General features: G+C 42.0%; 2 protein-coding genes and 1 pseudogene across 5 annotated transcripts; 1 reads left to right on the top strand and 2 right to left on the bottom strand.

The window, feature by feature from the left end:
• The first annotated feature begins 2,583 nt into the window (after positions 1-2,583).
• Positions 2,584-11,193, top strand: LOC102077433 (uncharacterized). Of its 4 annotated transcripts, XR_002062716.2 has the most exons (8): positions 2,584-2,941; positions 3,909-3,969; positions 5,477-5,573; positions 5,659-8,313; positions 8,700-9,801; positions 9,908-10,063; positions 10,470-10,562; positions 10,767-11,193. XR_002062716.2 is itself a non-coding variant. In XM_025908582.1 (6 exons), exons 3-6 carry the CDS (start codon positions 8,725-8,727, stop codon positions 11,106-11,108), a joined length of 1,668 nt encoding a protein of 555 aa, XP_025764367.1. In that variant the 5' UTR covers positions 2,584-3,969; positions 5,477-5,586; positions 8,700-8,724; the 3' UTR covers positions 11,109-11,193. The 4 variants fall into 4 exon arrangements, 2 of the variants coding, with proteins under 2 accessions (XP_025764367.1, XP_019216499.1); XM_025908582.1 differs by lacking the exon at positions 5,659-8,313 and having other exon boundaries at positions 2,584-3,969; positions 5,477-5,586; XM_019360954.2 differs by having other exon boundaries at positions 2,584-5,573.
• Positions 11,194-12,288: 1,095 nt separating this feature from the next.
• On the bottom strand, positions 12,289-13,763 carry LOC112847296 (uncharacterized protein K02A2.6-like). Its single transcript, XM_025908583.1, has one exon. The coding sequence runs from the start codon at positions 13,750-13,752 to the stop codon at positions 12,307-12,309; it is 1,446 nt and encodes a 481-aa protein (XP_025764368.1). The 5' UTR covers positions 13,753-13,763; the 3' UTR covers positions 12,289-12,306.
• Positions 13,764-14,091: 328 nt separating this feature from the next.
• On the bottom strand, positions 14,092-18,458 carry LOC112847299 (uncharacterized protein K02A2.6-like; annotated as a pseudogene).
• Positions 18,459-18,702: the final 244 nt, after the last annotated feature.

Raw genomic sequence — 18,702 nt, 5'->3', positions numbered from 1 at the left:
GTGACGTCAGACTGAACAACCGGATAGGCCTATAGGCTATAGCAACAATTAAAGCTGAATATATCCGGTCTTTAAGTGATGACCTGATGAATCCTGCTTCTGGGTCCAAATTACTCTGCATTTAATAAGGCTGTTGTGTTTTTAATACGTTTGAATGCTTTGTATCTTGTTTTATTTAATCTGAACAAGCCCCTAAAACAGTCAGTGATCACTGTCGGCCTCTCCGTTTTTATTACCACTGTTCATTTTAAAGCTCAGTTTTTAAACCTTACGATGTAACTACAGCCCAGCCCATGCAGCAGTATATTAATGACTAACCTCGTATTGTGGATGGATTATCTCAGTTGTTCTCCTGACTGAAGTTTGGTCCGTTTACAGCATCCTGCCATGCGATTGCATTTGTCCCTAACCATCGGGAACCCTCACGTTAACTTTTATCGAGTGGAAAAAAGTTAGTGTTCATCCTCCAGCTTCACTGTGTTTATGTTATGCTAACATAGCTGTGTCGCTAGCGATCACGTAGCACATTATTATATACCAGCTAGTCCAACTTCAGTAACCCTACAAATGTCACTGCTGTTTAGTTTTCTGTCTTCATTTATGTTGGAAGTGATAGCAGAGCTGTACGTTTGAATTTGTTTCAGAAATCTCTCGGTCAGAACATGCTATATCATGTTTAGGTGGAAACTAGCGAGCTAACTTCCTGCTAACTTCTAAGTCCGTTAAACTTCATAAACTCTGTTTTCATGGATGCCTGGAAGGTAAACTTGATTGTTACACCTGGTAAAGCAGCAACGCTGATCATTTTATTACAGATGAAAGAATTTAGATAGTTTGTAACTCTCAGTGATGCAGTTTGGACCCGGAAATGGCTAATGATGTCAGACTTAAATACCAGATTGCATAGTGTTATATCTAGGTAGGTAGATATAGGTATATATTTATATAAATAAGTGATTTTTTTTTTCTGAGTACTATTGTCACGTTTGTGCTGGAAGAAATGTTAAAAAAAGCATTTTCTAAGGACATCACAAAAAATGTACCATGTCGACCAACAAAAAAAATATGGCATCACGTGGGATTTGGTTGTTTAGGAAGAGTTGGAAGTTTTGGGAATAATGGCAGTGAGAGCGAGAGATGGGGAGTTTTGAGATGCGAGAGATTTGTGACGTTTAGCGTGGAGTGTGTAGTTACTGTGTAGTTAGTGTGTTGTATATTTGTTGGATACACCTCCTGCTGTCAGACCGGCAGGTTTATCCTGTGGTGTCCTCCTCCCATTTTTTTTTTTTAGTGGCACAAATAATTTGTGGGGCATGTTATTGTGACTCCTGGTTGTTATCACATTTTAGTTTAAAGCAGTTGTATAAAAAAAGGCCAGATGCATTGGCTCCATTTTTAGATAAATAGTTGTATATAACTTTATTGTTTGCAAAATTTGTGCGTAAGTTTTTAAAAATTACAATTTATATTTACATTTGAAGTTATGAAAATAATTTACTAAACATGCCTTTGGTTTTTACTGTTAAAAAAACAAACTACTAGGATTTTCTGTTTTTGTGTGATTTCAGATCAGTTTTGTGTATACAGCATGTCAGTGACAAAATAACTGCAAATTCAGACACTGAAAACAACGACACCAAACAAGGAGAAAAAATTAAAGTTGAAATACAAAGGTAAAATCAAACTGTAGTCAACAATGGCCAATCATATTTTGGACTCAGAGGGTTAACCCAACAAATCCTGAAAAATTAGGTTTAAATTTTGGTGACCAGTGTTTTCATCACACTGCAGATTTCTGACACTTTGTGTGAATTTAAGCAACAATTTGATTTTTTCTAACAAAAAAAACCAAAACCAACTTAGGTTAGACCCATGTTTGTAACTGAAACACCTCATGTTGTGTAGTTTTGTGGATTTTATACTTACAGTGGCTGCAAAAGTATTCGGCCCCCTTGAACTTTTCCACATTTTGTCACATTACAGCCACAAACATGAATCAATGTTATTGGAATTCCAGGTGAAAGACCAACACAAAGTGGTGTACACGTGAGAAATTGAACGAGTGCAGTCAGTTGCCCATAGACATTGCCTGATGAGTGCTAATGACTAAATAGAGTGCACCTGTGTGTAATCTAATGTCAGTACAAATACAGCTTCTCTGTGACGACCTCAGAGGTTGTCTAAGAGAATATTGGGAGCAACAACACCATGAAGTCCAAAGAACACACCAGACAGGTCAGGGATAAAGTTACTGAGAAATTTAAAGCAGGCTTAGGCTACAAAAAGATTTCCCAAGCCTTGAACATCCCACGGAGCACTGTTCAAGCCATCATTCAGAAATGGAAGGAGTATGGCACAACTGTAAACCTACCAAGACAAGGCCGACCACCTAAACTCACAGGCCGAACAAGGAGAGCGCTGATCAGAAATGCAGCCAAGAGGCCCATGGTGACTCTGGACGAGCTGCAGAGATCTACAGCTCAGGTGGGGGAATCTGTCCATAGGACAACTATTAGTCGTGCACTGCACAAAGTTGGCCTTTATGGAAGAGTGGCAAGAAGAAAGCCATTGTTAACAGAAAACCATAAGAAGTCCCGTTTGCAGTTTGCCACAAGCCATGTGGGGGACACAGCAAACATGTGGAAGAAGGTGCTCTGCACTGATAAAAGCTATTTTGGAGAGAGGTATATATAATCTATGCAAATCATATAAGATTTACTCTATTATTGCACTCAGCCAAGGAATTATACAGTAATGGGTTAATTATACCCTTTTCTTAAGAGTAACAACATTATATTAAAAAATGCAGTAAAATATACCCCCAAACCGTGAGTCTTATGTTCCTAATTGCGCATGCGCCAGACCGCGCTTTTTGACTGAGCGGGACAGCAAGCAAATTCTGGGTCCTTTCTTCAGCTTCCATCAAACCACAGAAGTGAAGGTAAGCTATTTACATAGGGTGAATAATATATAATAGCACATGCAAATGGTAATTTTTGAAGTAATGAGCTATTACACTTTACTTGTATTGCTTAGGTCTGTGTAATGCACCATTACTTGAAATGAAACTTTGAATCTGTTGCTGTCTGTTAACCGTCTAGACAACTGTCGGTAAGTTGCAATGAAATGTGTTCGTGGTGCTTTTATCAGTCAGCATGCATGACCAGTCCCGGACTGGTGATCAGAACACTGAGGTCGTGTCCAAATTCATGGGCTGAATCCTCCTGAGGGCCCGGCCTTCGCGAGCTATGTGGCCGGGTCCTCAGAAGGTCGGGTAGGCCGGATGTAAACCTACGTTTAACCTGAGTAGCGATAGACAGCGGTGATCTGAAAATGATGTGCCGGGAGTTGTGCCGTTCTCGGCGGCTCTAGTGACCCTCAAGCTCTCGGCTAGCTAACGAGCTTGTGGGTAACAGACGTCTCCGAAAATGTCGAAGCACTTGTGCAAATATGCGATATTTTGATAAACCGAGCAGATATTTGAAGTTTACACACCCACATTCTCGCCTGAAAATATGTTAAAAGTTTATTATGTGACCCAGAAAGAATAATAAGAGTAATTTTAAAACTTAGTAGCGGCCGCCATTGCCGGAAACTGGAGTTTGGCTGGGCGGCGCTATAAATTCTGGGATATGGTGGGCCACGAAGGACACACCCGACCCATCCTTCAAATTCGGGGAAAATGAGGATGCATCGGTCGGCCGCATTCGGAGGAGTCCACGAATTTGGACAGCCTTCGGCGCGTCGCTGTGACGTAATCGGTCTACAAATGCGTCCCCGGGAGGATGCAGCCCATGAATTTGGACACTCCCAATAATTATAATCGCGGTCTTTGCAAACTACTTTTCTGCCTTGATGGAAAAGAAAATGGACGTCAGACGATTTTTTTTTTATTTATTTTTTTTGAGAAATGAGTGCGGCAATCCTTAAGTTGTGGTGGCTCTGCTTCTGGGTCAACACATAAAACAGGTAAACAAACTTAAATCCTGCATGTCTTTGAGATTCTATGAACACTGGGCAGATCATTCCCAACAGTCGTGTTTTAAAACTCTTAAAAAACAGCTGTTGCATCCGTCTGCGTCTCCCCATTGATCTTCACTGTAGCTCATCATCCCGGAGAGCTCACTGAAAGCTTTCTCCCAGCTGTAACTGGCGGCTTTGTTTTAGCAGCACCAGAACTTTCTGAAAAAGCTCTGAAGCATGCTTGCTTGTATTTAAAAATGTGCGCGGCAGTAGTCGCTTGTTCTGTCATGCAGATACCGCTTTGCTCCCGTATCTGCTTCATAATCCGCTCAGCTGTTCGCACTGCGGGGAAACACTGGGACAGAGCAGCATCATGAACTCCAGCTATAGGGAGATTTTTCAGCAGCAAAACAAATAAAGCCAACCTGAAACGATCAGTGAAAAACAAAGACTGCTCTGAGAGTTTGAATTATTAACTGTATTCATTGATGTGTGGTTAAAGACTATCTTACTCATCAGTAAGTAGGGGCAGGTCCCGCCTTCCTCACCTCTGATTGGATAGAAAGTCTCTCCTACTTACTGATGATACTTGCTCACGGGGCGGGACAAGTATGTCTGAGAGAGGGAGGGCGTCTCATGAGACCACCAGTATTGCCAACGGTCTCTGACAGAAAGTAGTTGAAGTTCCCCAGGGTGTCACACCAAAATAAAAGCAGTGGGGGGTAAAGCTCTCAGCCTGAAATGCTGTCCCAGTCCAGGCCTGTGCATGACTGTCTGACTGCTTGTTTTAAGTTTAAAGACTAGTCAATGCTAGCTTTTTCTAAAATATTGAAATAGCAGATGTTAGAAAATAAAACAAAGTACTACTGTATCCCACTAGTATGTGTGAAAATACCCACTGTTGCTGCACCTAAGTTTTTGTTTTTTTTAATTGTGGGATCAAATAAAATATTTTTGAATTGATTTTATATTATATTGGGTAGTGTTAGAACATCAGTGCTTAATAATTGTTTTCATACGTCCCCAATTATTCAGCGGGCCACATGTAGCAACCTGGTTCTTTTAAACACCTGGGGTCCAAATTAATTTTGCATATTATATGTCTGGGCTATAATTTGGAGAAATACGGCATGTTCTATGAAGCATATTACATCTAAGAATATGATCTATGAAGCTAATTCCATAACGCATGAATATTAATCTATGCAATTGCAATGCCTTTGTGTACTTGCCTCACTAAAATAATCTGTTATTTCTGCATAACAGACCCTTGTTAAGTATAACAGATAGACAGACTTCTCAGATAAGACGAGCAAAGAAAAACTGAAGAAGAATATTCACCTTATGTTTTATTTCTACCTTCATTAAAGAGACTGAGAGAAATTTTGAGGTTAGATAAATAACTTGTAACCAGGTACATGTCTGAAAATTTCTTTTGTGTAATGTATTTTCTTATTTTTGTTGCATGAAGAATCTGTGTATGTGGACACTCACTATTTGCCCTCTTTTTCAGGTCCTCATGTGTGTCCTTTACAAGCAGAGACTCACTGATAGACGACTCTGTTACCAGTTCTAGGGCTGGCGCACCCACCCACGTCCACACCCCCGGTGTATCCTTTACAGGTATGCAAGTTTCTAAATGAAATAAATCACATTGACCTTAAAAATGTGGTTAATCTTAACCAAAGTCCTCAGTTATGGGAAAATGAACTGGAAATGCAAGTTGTGCAACTTCACAACCACAAAAAGATTAGACCTGCTGAAACACATCAGGCTAATACATGGGCATTTTGGTCGAGTCCACTCCATACCCTGCCTTCATGCAGATTGCCCTTGCACTATCAAGACATGGGGTGCATTAAGGACACATTTGTCAAGGCATCATTCACAGTCATCCCAGCCAGGCAACATCCTTTCGTTCACATGCATTGTCTGTAATTCATGCTCTTTTGACAATGAGAGGCAGTTTTTTGAACATCTTGGTGGCCATCTAAAAAAGTTTGAAACTGTGCCATGTGTTTTTGAGGATTGTGATTATAAGGTTAACAAATATACAACATTCCACAGCCACAAGAGTAGAAAACACAACCCACATTCCTTGGAAGATTTCAAGACTAATGTTCTTCATCAATACCAAAAGAACCCGGACGAAGAATGTGACATTGTTGACGATGACAATGAATGTGGCTCAGTCCTTGAGGAGGATGAGGACTTAAACAAAATTATTAGTAAGAAAGTGGGGCTACTCCTCCTGAAAATGGAGAGCATTTTCAATGTCTCCAATTCATGCATTGACGAACTAGTAGAGGAACTTCATTTCCTTACAGCATCTGCATCTGGTCCCGTCATTAAAGAAATAATTCTGAGCACTTTGAGAAAACATGGCTGTACATTGGAAGACTCAGTGATTTCAGAACTGGTCAAAGACCTTTGCCGGCTAAGCCCTGTCTGTGCTGCTTTAAGAGTGGAAGGGCCTTTAAGCAGTCAGTTCAGGAGAGAGCAATTTAGAAAGGAGCATCTCTCATTGACTGAACCTGTTGAGTACATACTTGATAGTACAGATAATAAAACATTTCAGTATATACCAATCCTCCCATTATTATCTCAACTTGTGGACAACAGACACATTCAAAACACAATATTACAAAACAAAAGGCCAGCTGATGTCTCTTCAGAATACAAATCATTTAATGATGGATCTTTACTAAGAGAAAACAGCTTTTTATGTGAAGACGAACTTAAACTGCCACTCATCCTTTATATAGATGACTTTGAGATATGCAACCCTTTGGGAACATCCCGCAAGAAGCATAAAGTCACAGCTGTGTATTGGGTGTTTGCAGACATACCTGCCACATTGAGATCTACACTGACTTCCATTTACTTAACCATTTTATGCAAGGCAAATGATGTCAACCAGTTTGGCTATGCAAAAGTTTTGGACCCACTGCTCAAAGATTTGAAGTCCTTTGAAGATAATGGTATTTTTGTTTCAAGTCTGGGCAAAGTGGTCAAGGGCACTGTACTTGCTGTAGTCGCTGACAATCTTGGCGCTCACTCAATAGGCGGGTTTGTTGAAAGCTTTTCAGCTTCACATTTCTGTCGCTTTTGCATTGGCGAAAGGTCACAGATCCAGGAACATGAAGTAGGAGAAGGACTGTTTCCTCTACGGACTAAGTCCAACTATGCCATCCATGTCAAAGCAGCACTGTCTGATCCTGCAGAAGCTCACCACTGTGGAGTTAAAAGACAGTGTCCAATCTCAGACAGACTCAGCCACTTTCATGCTACATCAGGTTATCCTCCAGATGCTTTGCATGATTTGCTTGAAGGGATTGTACCTGTTGAAATTTCACTCTGTCTTGATGTGTTAATCAGGAAGAAATACATATCTCTTGAGCAGCTCAACCATTCCATCCGTTGCTTTCCTTACAAATGGAGTGACAAAACAAACTGTCCACAACCCATTGCCCCAAATTTCACAGCACGAAAAAGTGTAGGAGGTAATGCACACGAAAACTGGTGTTTGTTGAGAATGATACCACTCATGATTGGTGACAAAATACCAGAAGATGAGCCTGCTTGGGAGGTTTTGATGACCCTGAAAGATGTTGTTGAGCTTGTCATGGCTCCTCTCCACACAGATCACACAATAGGATACATGCAAAGTAAGATCTCAGAACACCGTTACAGATATTTAGAAGTGTTCCCAGAGGAGAAACTGAGACCAAAACATCACTTTCTCGAGCACTATCCTTTGCTTACAACTGTTTACGGGCCACTTGTACATTTCTGGACTATGCGATTTGAAGCCAAACATCGATTCTTTAAAAGGATTGTGAGGCAGACTGGGTGTTTTAGAAACATCCTCATGACAATGGCGAGAAAACACCAATCGATGATTGCGTATCATACCCACAATTACAACCACCAAAGGCCAGCACTGTCAGTGTCCCAGAAGACTCAAGTGGCAGTCGATGTTCTAAAAGACAGCATTAAGGAGTCCTTTGCAAGGAAGTTCCCAAGGGAAGACTTTGTGAACATGACAAATAAAGCAACCATTTTAGGCACAGACTATAATATTGGCATGATGCTGCCGTTTGGCTCAACAGGAGGCCTACCTGACTTTGCAGAAATCCATCAAATAATCATTGTGGACAGAACTCCTGTCTTTGTTCTGAAGTTGCTTAGAGGCTGGTACTGTGAACACCTGAGGAGTTTCAAAGTAGAGCCCACAGGAGAGACAGAAATCCTTAAACATTCTGAACTGAAAGAAACATACCCCATGGCTGCATACAATACAGCAGATGGCCGTATGGTGTCCCTTAAACACTTCATTTGCACATCAGAGTAAGTGTAATGGGTTGATTATTTCTGTTATATCAAATGTTTGTGCACTTATTGAAATTATTGAAAAAAAATATTATTTTACCAACAACTATATGGGCAGGCGTCCTGTCTTATTTGTTTATTGTAATGTTTATTTAACAGGAACAATACATATAACATTGAAAAAGAAAATGGAAACATGTGATGCATACTTAACTCTCCTCTATTCTTCTTCCCTTATCTCCCTCTTCTTAAAATGACAATCAAAAATTATTTATTCAAAATTCTACTGAACTAAATCTCTGCTTTTATTTCTCTGGCAAAAGATAATGAAGAAAATATATGCATGTAAGCTTATCAACTATTAATAACCTGTCTCAATTTCTTTTCTTTCTCTGTGTCTACAGCTGAGGAAACACAAACCAAACAACAATGGCAGTCCAGTTAAGAGTCATTTTAGAAGAACACAGCATTCAAAAGTTGACACTTCCAACAGGAATTCCTAATACAGTGGAAGATCTTGTTTCCATAATTACTGAAACTTTCCAGTTGCATGGGGAATTTGAACTGCTATACCAAGACAAAGACTTTGACAATCAGTTTTTCAGTGTCATCTCGACTGCTGACTTGTATGACAAGGCCACTGTTAAAGTGATCCTTAAAGAGCCAGTAATCACCCTTGACTTACAACCAGTATGTGAATCAGGATCATCGTCTACATTGAACTCTTCGACTTCAGTGAGCACCCATCCTGCAAGTACTACTGAAACGGACATCTGCCCTGCCCATCATGATGCATCCTCACAGGTGTCTGACTGCGCATCGTCAAGTTCCAGTGACACCATCATTCTCCCTGATTCATGTCGCCCTGCTGCGTGGCCAGTGCCATTTCAAGTACCGGAGTTTTCCCGAGACATACAACTAATCCTCACTGAGGCAAACAACTCATATCGCAACACTGGAAGACCTTTCATGGATGCCAGTGTTAAATCAGCAATAATGCAAGACCTTGCAAAAGTAATTTTTTCGTACACTGCTTACCCAACCAATCAGCAGATCCTCTCAGTGGCTGAAGCCTTGGTTTCAAAGTTTCCGTGTCTTAAGGAGCCAGGATCATTTGCCGGCTTATATGGCTGGCAGCAGCGCATAAAAAACAAGATGCACAATTACCGTGCCAAGCTAAGATCTCGAAAATTTTCTTACCCGGAAATTGAAATTAATGCCTTAAAAAGGAAGCATCCAGCTGATGCAGTGCCATCAAAGAATGTAAAAAAGCCAAAAAAAGCAGAGGTTAATTATCTCCCTCCGCATCCTACTGGAGAAACACAAGAGACACTGGAGAAAGAAAGGCTTGAATTAATTTATGAAATAACAAAGAAAAACAACGCAAAGATAATTGCAGATAAAATGAATAAAACGTTCTCTAGCCGAAGACTTGAAGTGGTCAGCCTCTGCCCCTCTGTGGGTGAGTTAAAAGAAAGGTGGCCAGCATTATTCACTGAGGCTCAGGTGAGTGTGATAATCTTTCCTTCCCACCAAAAAACATTCATGTTATAACTATGAGATCTGGTCTGTCATTTGAAATGTCTTTTTTTTTTGTCCCCTTACTTCTTAGATCATCGAAGAGTTCAGACGCATCACCACAGTTTCTTTGGTGGAGACATTCATGCTGAAACTTGATGAGTACACACCAGGTCTTTTGCAGCTTATGCGTGCCAAAGGAGGAGCTGCTGGTTCCAAGATGAGACCTTTGCTGGACACTTTGAATGATGTATGTTATTTGACTTTTTTCACAAATATGTAATTATGGAGGGCTGCAGTGGGTAGCAAGAAGGTCCTGGGTTCAAATCCTGGCCCAGGGTCTTTATTCATGGAGTTTGCATGTTCTCCCTGTGCATGTGTGGGTTCCCCCTGGGTTCCTCCCACAGTCAGAAAACATGGCTGTTAGGTTAATTGGTCTCTCTAAATTGTCCTTAGGTTTGAGTGTGTGCGTGCATGGTTGTTTTTCCTGTCTGTCTCTATGTTGCCTTGTGATTGACTGTCCAGGGTGTACCCAGCCTCTCACCTGTTGAAAGCTGGAGAGAGGCATCAGCCATGTTTTTGTTTTTAAGTAATTCAGTCTTAATGTATGTAAATCACTCGACTTAGTCTTTTCACTAAATTGTATCTCCCTACAGACACAGAGCATTGAGAAGAAAAGGGATGTTGTTATCTGCTGCCTCATTAGCTACCTCGGGGAAAGACAAGAAGATCTTTTTCATGACTGCCAGGTATGTCATATTGATAACAGTTTACTTATTAACTCAAGGGATCCTAATGTTCTTCTCTCCTGTCCTCTCCTATCCCCTGTTCTCCCCTTCTCCATTCATCTTCTGTCCGCTCTCCTTTTTAGATCAACTGAAATATATTGAAAAAGCATCTTAAATAAAATAAAACATGTGTATGCTTTTTATTTCTTTCTTTTTAACACGTAGGAATGTGAGGATTACACAGACAATATGATGAAGGTGATCGTGATCCACAACATCATGGCTGAGGAGGATCCATCAGATGTGTTCATTGTGATTGAGGGAAACCAAGTGATGGAGGGATGTGGAAGCCGAACAAAGGCATGTGTACTGCTGATGGGACTGATATATGCCCTCAACCTCGAATATCCGAAGGAGCTGAAGAACACATTTGACACTTTTCAAAAACTGTTTTTGGAACTTGACGGGGCGAAACTACTGAACAAGGTCCACGGCCTCAAAAATAAGCTTATGCAATGCACACACATTTCCCCTCTTGTTCCCAGAGGATCTTTTGTCCAGACATAGCTTAATGGAGCTGTAATTGTTCTTCTGACAGCAAGCACAGAAACTATTGAATGTTGGTGTTAGTGTTCTGTTCTGTCTATACATATGTTTGATAATGTACATGCACAGAAACAACCTTGTAGAGTTTCTGTGCTTTTGGCTTTTAAAATGGACTAAGTCGCCTTGGAAAGTGTTGTCTGCATTACCTGTTGTGTTGCACTTTATTCTGTGTTTTTATGGAATAAAAACATTGAGATAATGAACCATTTGAATATCTTTTTTGGGGGGGTACATTTTACCTTATATGAATAGGTAATGTTTATCAACTGATAATAATTAAATTTTATTAGTAATTATCAGGTATTACCAACTAGCAAACAAGAGATAATTTTACCTAATTTCAATGAGTAAGTAGCTGTTGAATGTATACATAAATATGGGGTAAATTTTACCCAATTTAATTAAGTATTTCATAGCTTTTTATTGAAGCTATTTTATACACAATATATTGAACTAAATCAACCACAAAAAAGGCTATGCAAATTGTTACCTCAGATTTATTGGGTAACTTCTATAGATGAGTTTTTACAGTGTGGTCAGATGAGACCAAAATGCAAAACGCTATGTGTGGCGGAAAACTAACACTGCACATCACTCTGAACACACCATCCCCACTGTCACATATGGTGGTGGCAGCATGATGCTCTGGGGGTGCTTCTCTTCAGCAGGGACAGGGAAGCTGGTCAGAGTTGATGGGAAGATGCATGGAGCCAAAAACACGACAATCTTGGAAGAAAACCTCTTGGAGTCTGCAAAAGACTTGAGACTGGGGCGGAGGTTCACCTTCCAGCAGGACAACGACCCTAAACATAAAGCCAGGGCAACAATGGAATGGTTTAAAACCAAACATATCCATGTGTTAGAATGGCCCAGTCAAAGTCCAGCTCTAAATCCAATCGAGAATCTGTGGCAAGATCTGAAAACTGCTGTTCACAAACGCTGTCCATCTAATCTGACTGAGCTGGAGCTGTTTTGCAAAGAAGAGTGGGCAAAGATTTCAGTCTGTAGATGTGCAACGCTGGTAGAGACATACCCTAAAAGACTGGCAGCTGTAACTCCAGCAAAAGGTGGTCCACATGTATTGTGTGTGTTCTCTGTCCCTCTTGTATCAGGTAAGTAACACTTCCCATTTTCTTCAGAACTGTTCCATGAGTCCATTTTACCCCCCCCCACACACACACACACACACACCGAAGTTTTGGATATGCACAGCATCTCCCTCCGAAAAAACACGAACAGGTTGGGTTCTGTGATCATGGTGTCGCTTCTGCTCAGACTGTTTCTGTTCAATGTGTCTGCTTAGTTCAGGCTTGAGCAGGCTGAAACAAGTCCGGATCTGACGTTTCAGGAACAACTCTGCTGGCATACGACCCTTCACAGTGTGTGGTGTACTGCGATACATGATAAGGAAGTTTGCCAATCGATGACTGAGTGACAATGTGGCCTTACCATCTGCTTCCAGCACATTTTTCATCAGGGATCGTTTCAGGATTTGTACTGACCTCTCTGCTGCCCCGTTTGATGCAGGATGATAAACGGGTACAGCTGTGTGTCTGATCCCATTTAACTCCAAAAACTGACTGAATTCCTTTGACACAAGTTGAGGTCCATTGTCTGAAACAAGCTCTTCTGGAAGTCCATATGAAGCAAATAAACCTCTCAAAACCTCAATGGTATTGTGTGAGGTAATGGATGACATAGGGAACACTTCCAACCATTTTGAATGACTGTCAATGACAACTAAAAAGTACTGCTTGTCTTTTTCAGCAAAATCAATGTAAATCCGTTGCCAGACTCTCTCAGGCCACTTCCAAGGATGGAGTGGTGCAACAGCTGGTGACTTCTGTACAGCCTGACAGACTGAGCAGCCTTGAACCAGTTCTTGTATATCACCATCACAGCCTGGCCACCACAGGTAACTGCGGGCAAGTGGTTTCATATGACAGATACCAGGATGTTCATGATGCAGGTCTTCCAGCACTTTCTGTCGGTAAACTGGTGGAATGATAACTTGTTGTCCCCAAAGAACACATCCTTGTTCTGCTGACAGCTCGTGTCTGCGTGTAAAGTAAGGCTTAAGTGATTCATCTTGCACATAACTCAGCCACCCATTCATGGTGTAACTCCAGACCTTGCTGAGAATTGGATATTTCATGGTTGCTCTCTCAGTGTCTTTAGCTACTATGGGTAGCTCTTCCACATGTGAGAAATAGAAGATACTCCCTTCCTCTGCAGTGTTGTCTGGTGTGTTGTGAGGTGAACATGACAACGCATCTGCATTGGCATGTTCAGCTGATCTTCTGTACTCAATGTCATTGTTGTATGCCATTAGAATTAGAAGAGCCCAGCGTTGCATTCTTAGTGCAGCGAGTGTTGGGACAGCTGGCTTTGGCCCTAGTATAGCCAGCAGTGGCTTGTGATCTGTTATGAGGGTGAATTTCCTTCCATACAGATATTTATGGAATTTCTTGACTCCAAAAGTTATGGCAAGGGCCTCTTTTTCTATCTGGGCATACTTCCGCTCAGCTTCAGTTAATGTCCTTGATGCAAATGCCACAGGCCTTTCCTTTCCATTTTCCATGACATGAGAAATGACCGCGCCCATCCCGTAAGGTGACGCATCGCAGGCTAACTTCAATGATTTGTGCTGTAGTGCACCAACACTTTGTTCTGCAGCAGTAGACTTTTTGCATCTTTAAATGCTTTTGCACATCCCATGGTCCAAATCCATTTAGCATCTTTTCTCAACAGGTTATGCAAAGGCTGAAGAATGGTGGATGGATTTTCCAAAAATCGACTGTAGTAATTTAGAAGACCAAGGAAAGACTTCAGTTCAGTGACATTTGTTGGTTCTGGTGCATTTGTTATGGCTGCTACCTTTTCCTCTAAAGGATGCAGTCCATCCCCGTCAATACGATGTCCCAGGTACTCCACACTGCTCTGAAGAAAATGTCACTTGGAAAGCTTCACTCTGACGCCATGCTTCTCCAGACATGTGAGTACCTCTTCAAATGCTCCCTTTCAGATGAAGCAGTGATGAGGATGTCATCCAAAAAGCAGGTCATGTGATCCATCCCCTGGAGGATTTGATCCATCACAGACTGGAAAAGAGCCGGGGCACTGGAAACACCATAGCTGAGGCGATTGTACTTATAGAGACCTTTGTGTGTGTTGATGACCAGATACTTCTCTGATTCTTCATCTAACTGCAGCTGCTGATAGGCATGAGAAAGCTCAAGTTTACTGAAGGATGTTCCTCCAGCTAAAGTAGCAAACAAATCTTCCGTATTAGGCAGTGGATATCTTTCCTCTTCAACACACTGGTTGACACTGACTTTGTAGTCACCACATATCCTAATTGTTTTGTCTGCTTTTGGCACAGTAACAGTAGGGGATGCCCACTCACTTTTCTCAACCTTTGAAATGAACTTCACCTTTTCCAATCTGTCCAGCTCTTTTTCCACAGCTTTTTTTTAGTGCATAAGGAACTGGGTGAGCTTTACAGAAAATTGGTGTGGTGTTTGGTTTAGTGTGGATTCTAGCTTTAAATCCTTTGATGCAGCCTTGGTCATCCGAAAACACTGCCTGATGACGCTGAATCACTTCTAGTACTCCTGGCTTTGCTTCTTTCTGCACCAGTACCTTGTGTACTGTGAAAATCTGTTTCCAGTTCAGCTGTAGTTTCTTTAACCAGTTTCGTCCAGTCAGAGCTGGTCTGTCTCCCTGAACAACGATCAGTGGTAGGGTGACGTTTTGGGTCTCATACTGTAGTGGTAACATAATATATCCATGCACAGCGATGTGTTGGCCCTAGTAGGAATTGAGCTTTAGCCCACTGGTTGGTTTTATAGGGAAATGAGTGAGATGCATCTGATAATACTTGTCTGATACCACCGACACTGCTGATCCTGTATCCAGCAACATGGTGGTGTTCTTGTTTCCAAGCGCAACATCCACTGTGTATCCCTTATCACCGGAGGTGATGGAGTACATTGAATATACTCCAAAAAGTTCGGCTTCATCATTTCTACTTGAGCATTCATCCTCAGTTTCCACATACTGAGTTTGCTGACTGAATTTTTTATTCCTGCAAGCACGTGCAATGTGTCCTATTTTTGCACAAACATGACACTTTTCACTCTTAAATTTGCACTCACGTGCTGAATGCGTTCCACCACAATGATAACATGGTTGCTTCGCTCCTGTGTCTTTTTTAGGTCCCTTCCAGCTCTTTGGCTTGTTATTGCCCTCTTGCCTGTTCTGTCCTTTCCATCCTTTGTTGGAGAAATTTGGAGCATTTGTCAAGGCCTTTACTTGGTGAGGTTCATGGTGTCCTGAGAACTCCATCGTATTCTTTGAAGCGAGTTCCATGGATATGGCAATCTCACATGCATGTGGAAATGTAAGATCTTGTTCCGATAGTAGCTTGCGCTGCACAGCATCAGAACGCAGCCCACTAACAAAGCGATCTCTCAGGGCCTCATCCAAATATTGTCCAAAATTATATGCGGCTGACAACTGCCTTAGGGCTACAACGTAGGCAGAAACTGCCTCCCCTTCTTTCTGGTTACGTTTCTGAAAACGAAAACGCTCAGCTATCACCACTGGAGTCGGCTTATAATGCGCACTTAACGCTTCAGTCAGCGCTGCATATCCCATAGTACTTGGTACCCTTGGAGACAAGATTCTTAAGCAGCCTGTATGCATCTGCTCTGATCAGACAGAAATGTGCACACTTTCTTCTCATCGGAAACATCATTTGCTCCAACCGCTCCAAATACGACTCAAAATCTTCCTTCGATTCATTATACTCTTCAACACGACCCACATGCATTGCCATGTTAGCTCACCAAAGCTGTTCCGCTGCAGCTGTGAAGAAAACATCTTTTTTTTTTTCCTTACATTTGAACACAGTCCCTCTACAGCCTCTGTCGCGCTGTGGAAATCTTTAGAATCCTCGTCGCCAGTTCTGATATTCTGGGTTAGGCTCTTTGAAAGGATCAGCACGGAAGGACGTGGATACGTGCTTTATTGAACAGCAGGACATAACAACTCAAAACACTTGTTTTTCTTAGCGGTGTACAAGCTACCTTTTTTGTTATGTTGGCCAGCCAAGAACTAGCCCTGTAACAGGCACTTCTGTATTTTACCACTGGGAGCAACAGTTCACTCTATTACACTGTGGAACCATCCTTTAACCTATTCGACAAAGATCCTGTGTGATGAACTAAAGAACCTGCAGCTTGAAGTCTTCTCTTCACAGCTGAAACTGAGACTTGCTTACTACAACCATTATTAAGCTGTGCCTGAAGCTGTTGTCCTGTGAGCCGCCTATCACACAAGCTGTTAACTCTCAGAAACTTGTCCGTTGTGTCTTTGGGTCTACCCTCCTGGCACAGTTTGTTTCTGAGCCTTTGGATGGTGAAGGAAACTGGACTCACTGACACCTTGACTTTCTTTGCAGTTTCTCTGTAGGACAGACCTACATTTATAAGTGTTATGATGGTCTGTCTCTCTTCCATTGTTAATCGCCTTTTTCTCACATCACACTACTTTCTGCACTACGATACCGTTCAGCTGATGCTCACGAGCGTATGGTACCACAGAGGGGTTTGTAGCTGTAGGAATTAGCAACACCAGCTTTTAAAGCCTGATCATCACAATAACACTGAGGAGGATCAGAAGCTAAGTTTTTCCATCTTTTTCTTTAGCAGATTGAGTTCTGCATGTAGTAAGCAAAGATGCACAGATGTTTCTGTATACCAGTGGTTCCCAAAGTGGGGGGTGCAGAGCCATTGCAGGGAGTGCGGTATTAATTTTTTATTTTTTTTGTAAACAATGCTTGGACACTGCTAGCATAATGGACAGGTTTTTGATGGGGCTCCCACACAAACACAAAGCAGAGGCTGAAACATCGCCAAATATGCTTCCAAGCCAAGGACTAGAACATACGATGAAGCATATGTCGCCTTTGGCTTCACCTGCACAGCAGCTGTAGTGCCAAGGTAGGTCTGCCCAACAGGATTTGTTTCCCCTGCGTCGGGAGCACACGCTGGGCTTTCCAAATCACGGACAAACAGTATCCCATATTCTTGATTTTTAGTTCACAAACACTTCCTATAACAACTAACTACTCCTGAAACTTTGGAAGTTTTAGGTCTTTGTACAGTAAAGTTACAGAACAATAAATATATCATTTTCTGTTGTAACCCTCACACTGAATGGTAATGTAACACTAATTTTTCACAAAACTAAAACATCACTCCTTCCACGTCTAATGTCTGGAATGGAGGCTGGATCCTCACTCTGTGCCCAGTGAATGCTCGTGACGCAGGGGAACACATTTTGTCAGTGACACTGACCTTGGCACAACACTGATCCTGCCATGGCTTGTTCCCCGGTTCAAATCACGGACAGACAGTATCCCACAGTTGTTTGTTTTTAAACCCATTCTGCACAATGACATTTTTTGATGTATTGATAGCAGTGTTGAATATTCTTACACAGTGAAAATAACCCAACTATACGTAAAAAATGACAAATGGTAAATGGCCTGTATTTGTATAGAGCTTTACTTAGTCCCTATGGACGCCAAAGCGCTTTACACTACATTCGGTCATCCAGCCATTCACGCACACACACTATAAAGATGGTTTGTTTTTATTTTATTCAAAAGAGACAGTAGTTTAATTGCAACCTGTAATTTATTGGAGTTAACTTATTTGTGTACAAAACGTTTGAGGTGTGGAATAAACTGCAACGGAGTTGAAAACAAAATATGGGTGAGTGTGATTGGAAGATGTGTTTGTGTGTGTGGGGGGGGGGTTATAGTAAAACAAAGGGGGGTCTAGCAAAACAGTTTGGGAACCACTGCTGTACACTACGCCGGCCACTTGGTTATGGCCTTCCATGTATGCCCTACCCGCTAGCATCTTGCCCCCTGCTATGTGCTGGATTGTCTCAGGGGCATCTTTACACAGCCTGGTGTGACAGACCCCAGCCTCTATGGATCTGCTCAGAGCTTGTTCCTGTGCCTCTGTGCTTGTTTCAGACCAGCCACAGAAAGGCTTGATCGCTTCAAACGCACCGTCAGAGCGGTTCAGATGCCGCTCTGCGTTCGTTTCACGTTCAGTCTGAGCTGCCGCAGCTTTTGGAGGAACACACCTGACCCCACCTGTCTGGACGACCAGGGCGCAGGGTGGAGCTCACAAACCTCCGTCACCTGTCCAAGCATCTCTGCACTCAAACACCTGTAATTATCATCAGACCCAGGTGGAGACACAGCTCACCTGAGGGAATGCTGAGGCGAGAGCAGCCAAAGACCCCGATGACCACCGAGCAGTGACGTGCACCAATGACCTGTGGCGCCTCGCGATGACCCCGCCCCAGCCTGTAACCCCGCGACACAGATCAATCACCTTTACACCAAATTGTTCAGGATGACCTCTAACCTCCAGCAGACACAATGAGCAGGCGGACACAATCAGTGACTTCAATTTATTTTGCTCGTGTCATCATTAAAAACAAAATTATTTTTAACAAGTTTGATTTTTGA

This window comes from Oreochromis niloticus, linkage group LG7 (genome assembly GCF_001858045.2).
Source record: "Oreochromis niloticus isolate F11D_XX linkage group LG7, O_niloticus_UMD_NMBU, whole genome shotgun sequence".
Taxonomy (NCBI): domain Eukaryota; kingdom Metazoa; phylum Chordata; class Actinopteri; order Cichliformes; family Cichlidae; genus Oreochromis; species Oreochromis niloticus.
This window is presented reverse-complemented; position numbering and strand designations above follow the sequence as displayed.

Bases quoted from the DNA above. Each gene is read 5' to 3' on its own strand.
- LOC102077433 (XM_025908582.1), top strand. From the start codon at position 8,725: ATGGCAGTCCAGTTAAGAGTCATTTTAGAAGAACACAGCATTCAAAAG. The intron at 10,064-10,469 runs GTATGTTATTTG...ATCTCCCTACAG, and splicing joins TGCTGGACACTTTGAATGAT to ACACAGAGCATTGAGAAGAA. The intron at 10,563-10,766 runs GTATGTCATATT...TTTAACACGTAG, and splicing joins ATCTTTTTCATGACTGCCAG to GAATGTGAGGATTACACAGA.
- LOC112847296 (XM_025908583.1), bottom strand. From the start codon at position 13,752: ATGGGCGCGGTCATTTCTCATGTCATGGAAAATGGAAAGGAAAGGCCT.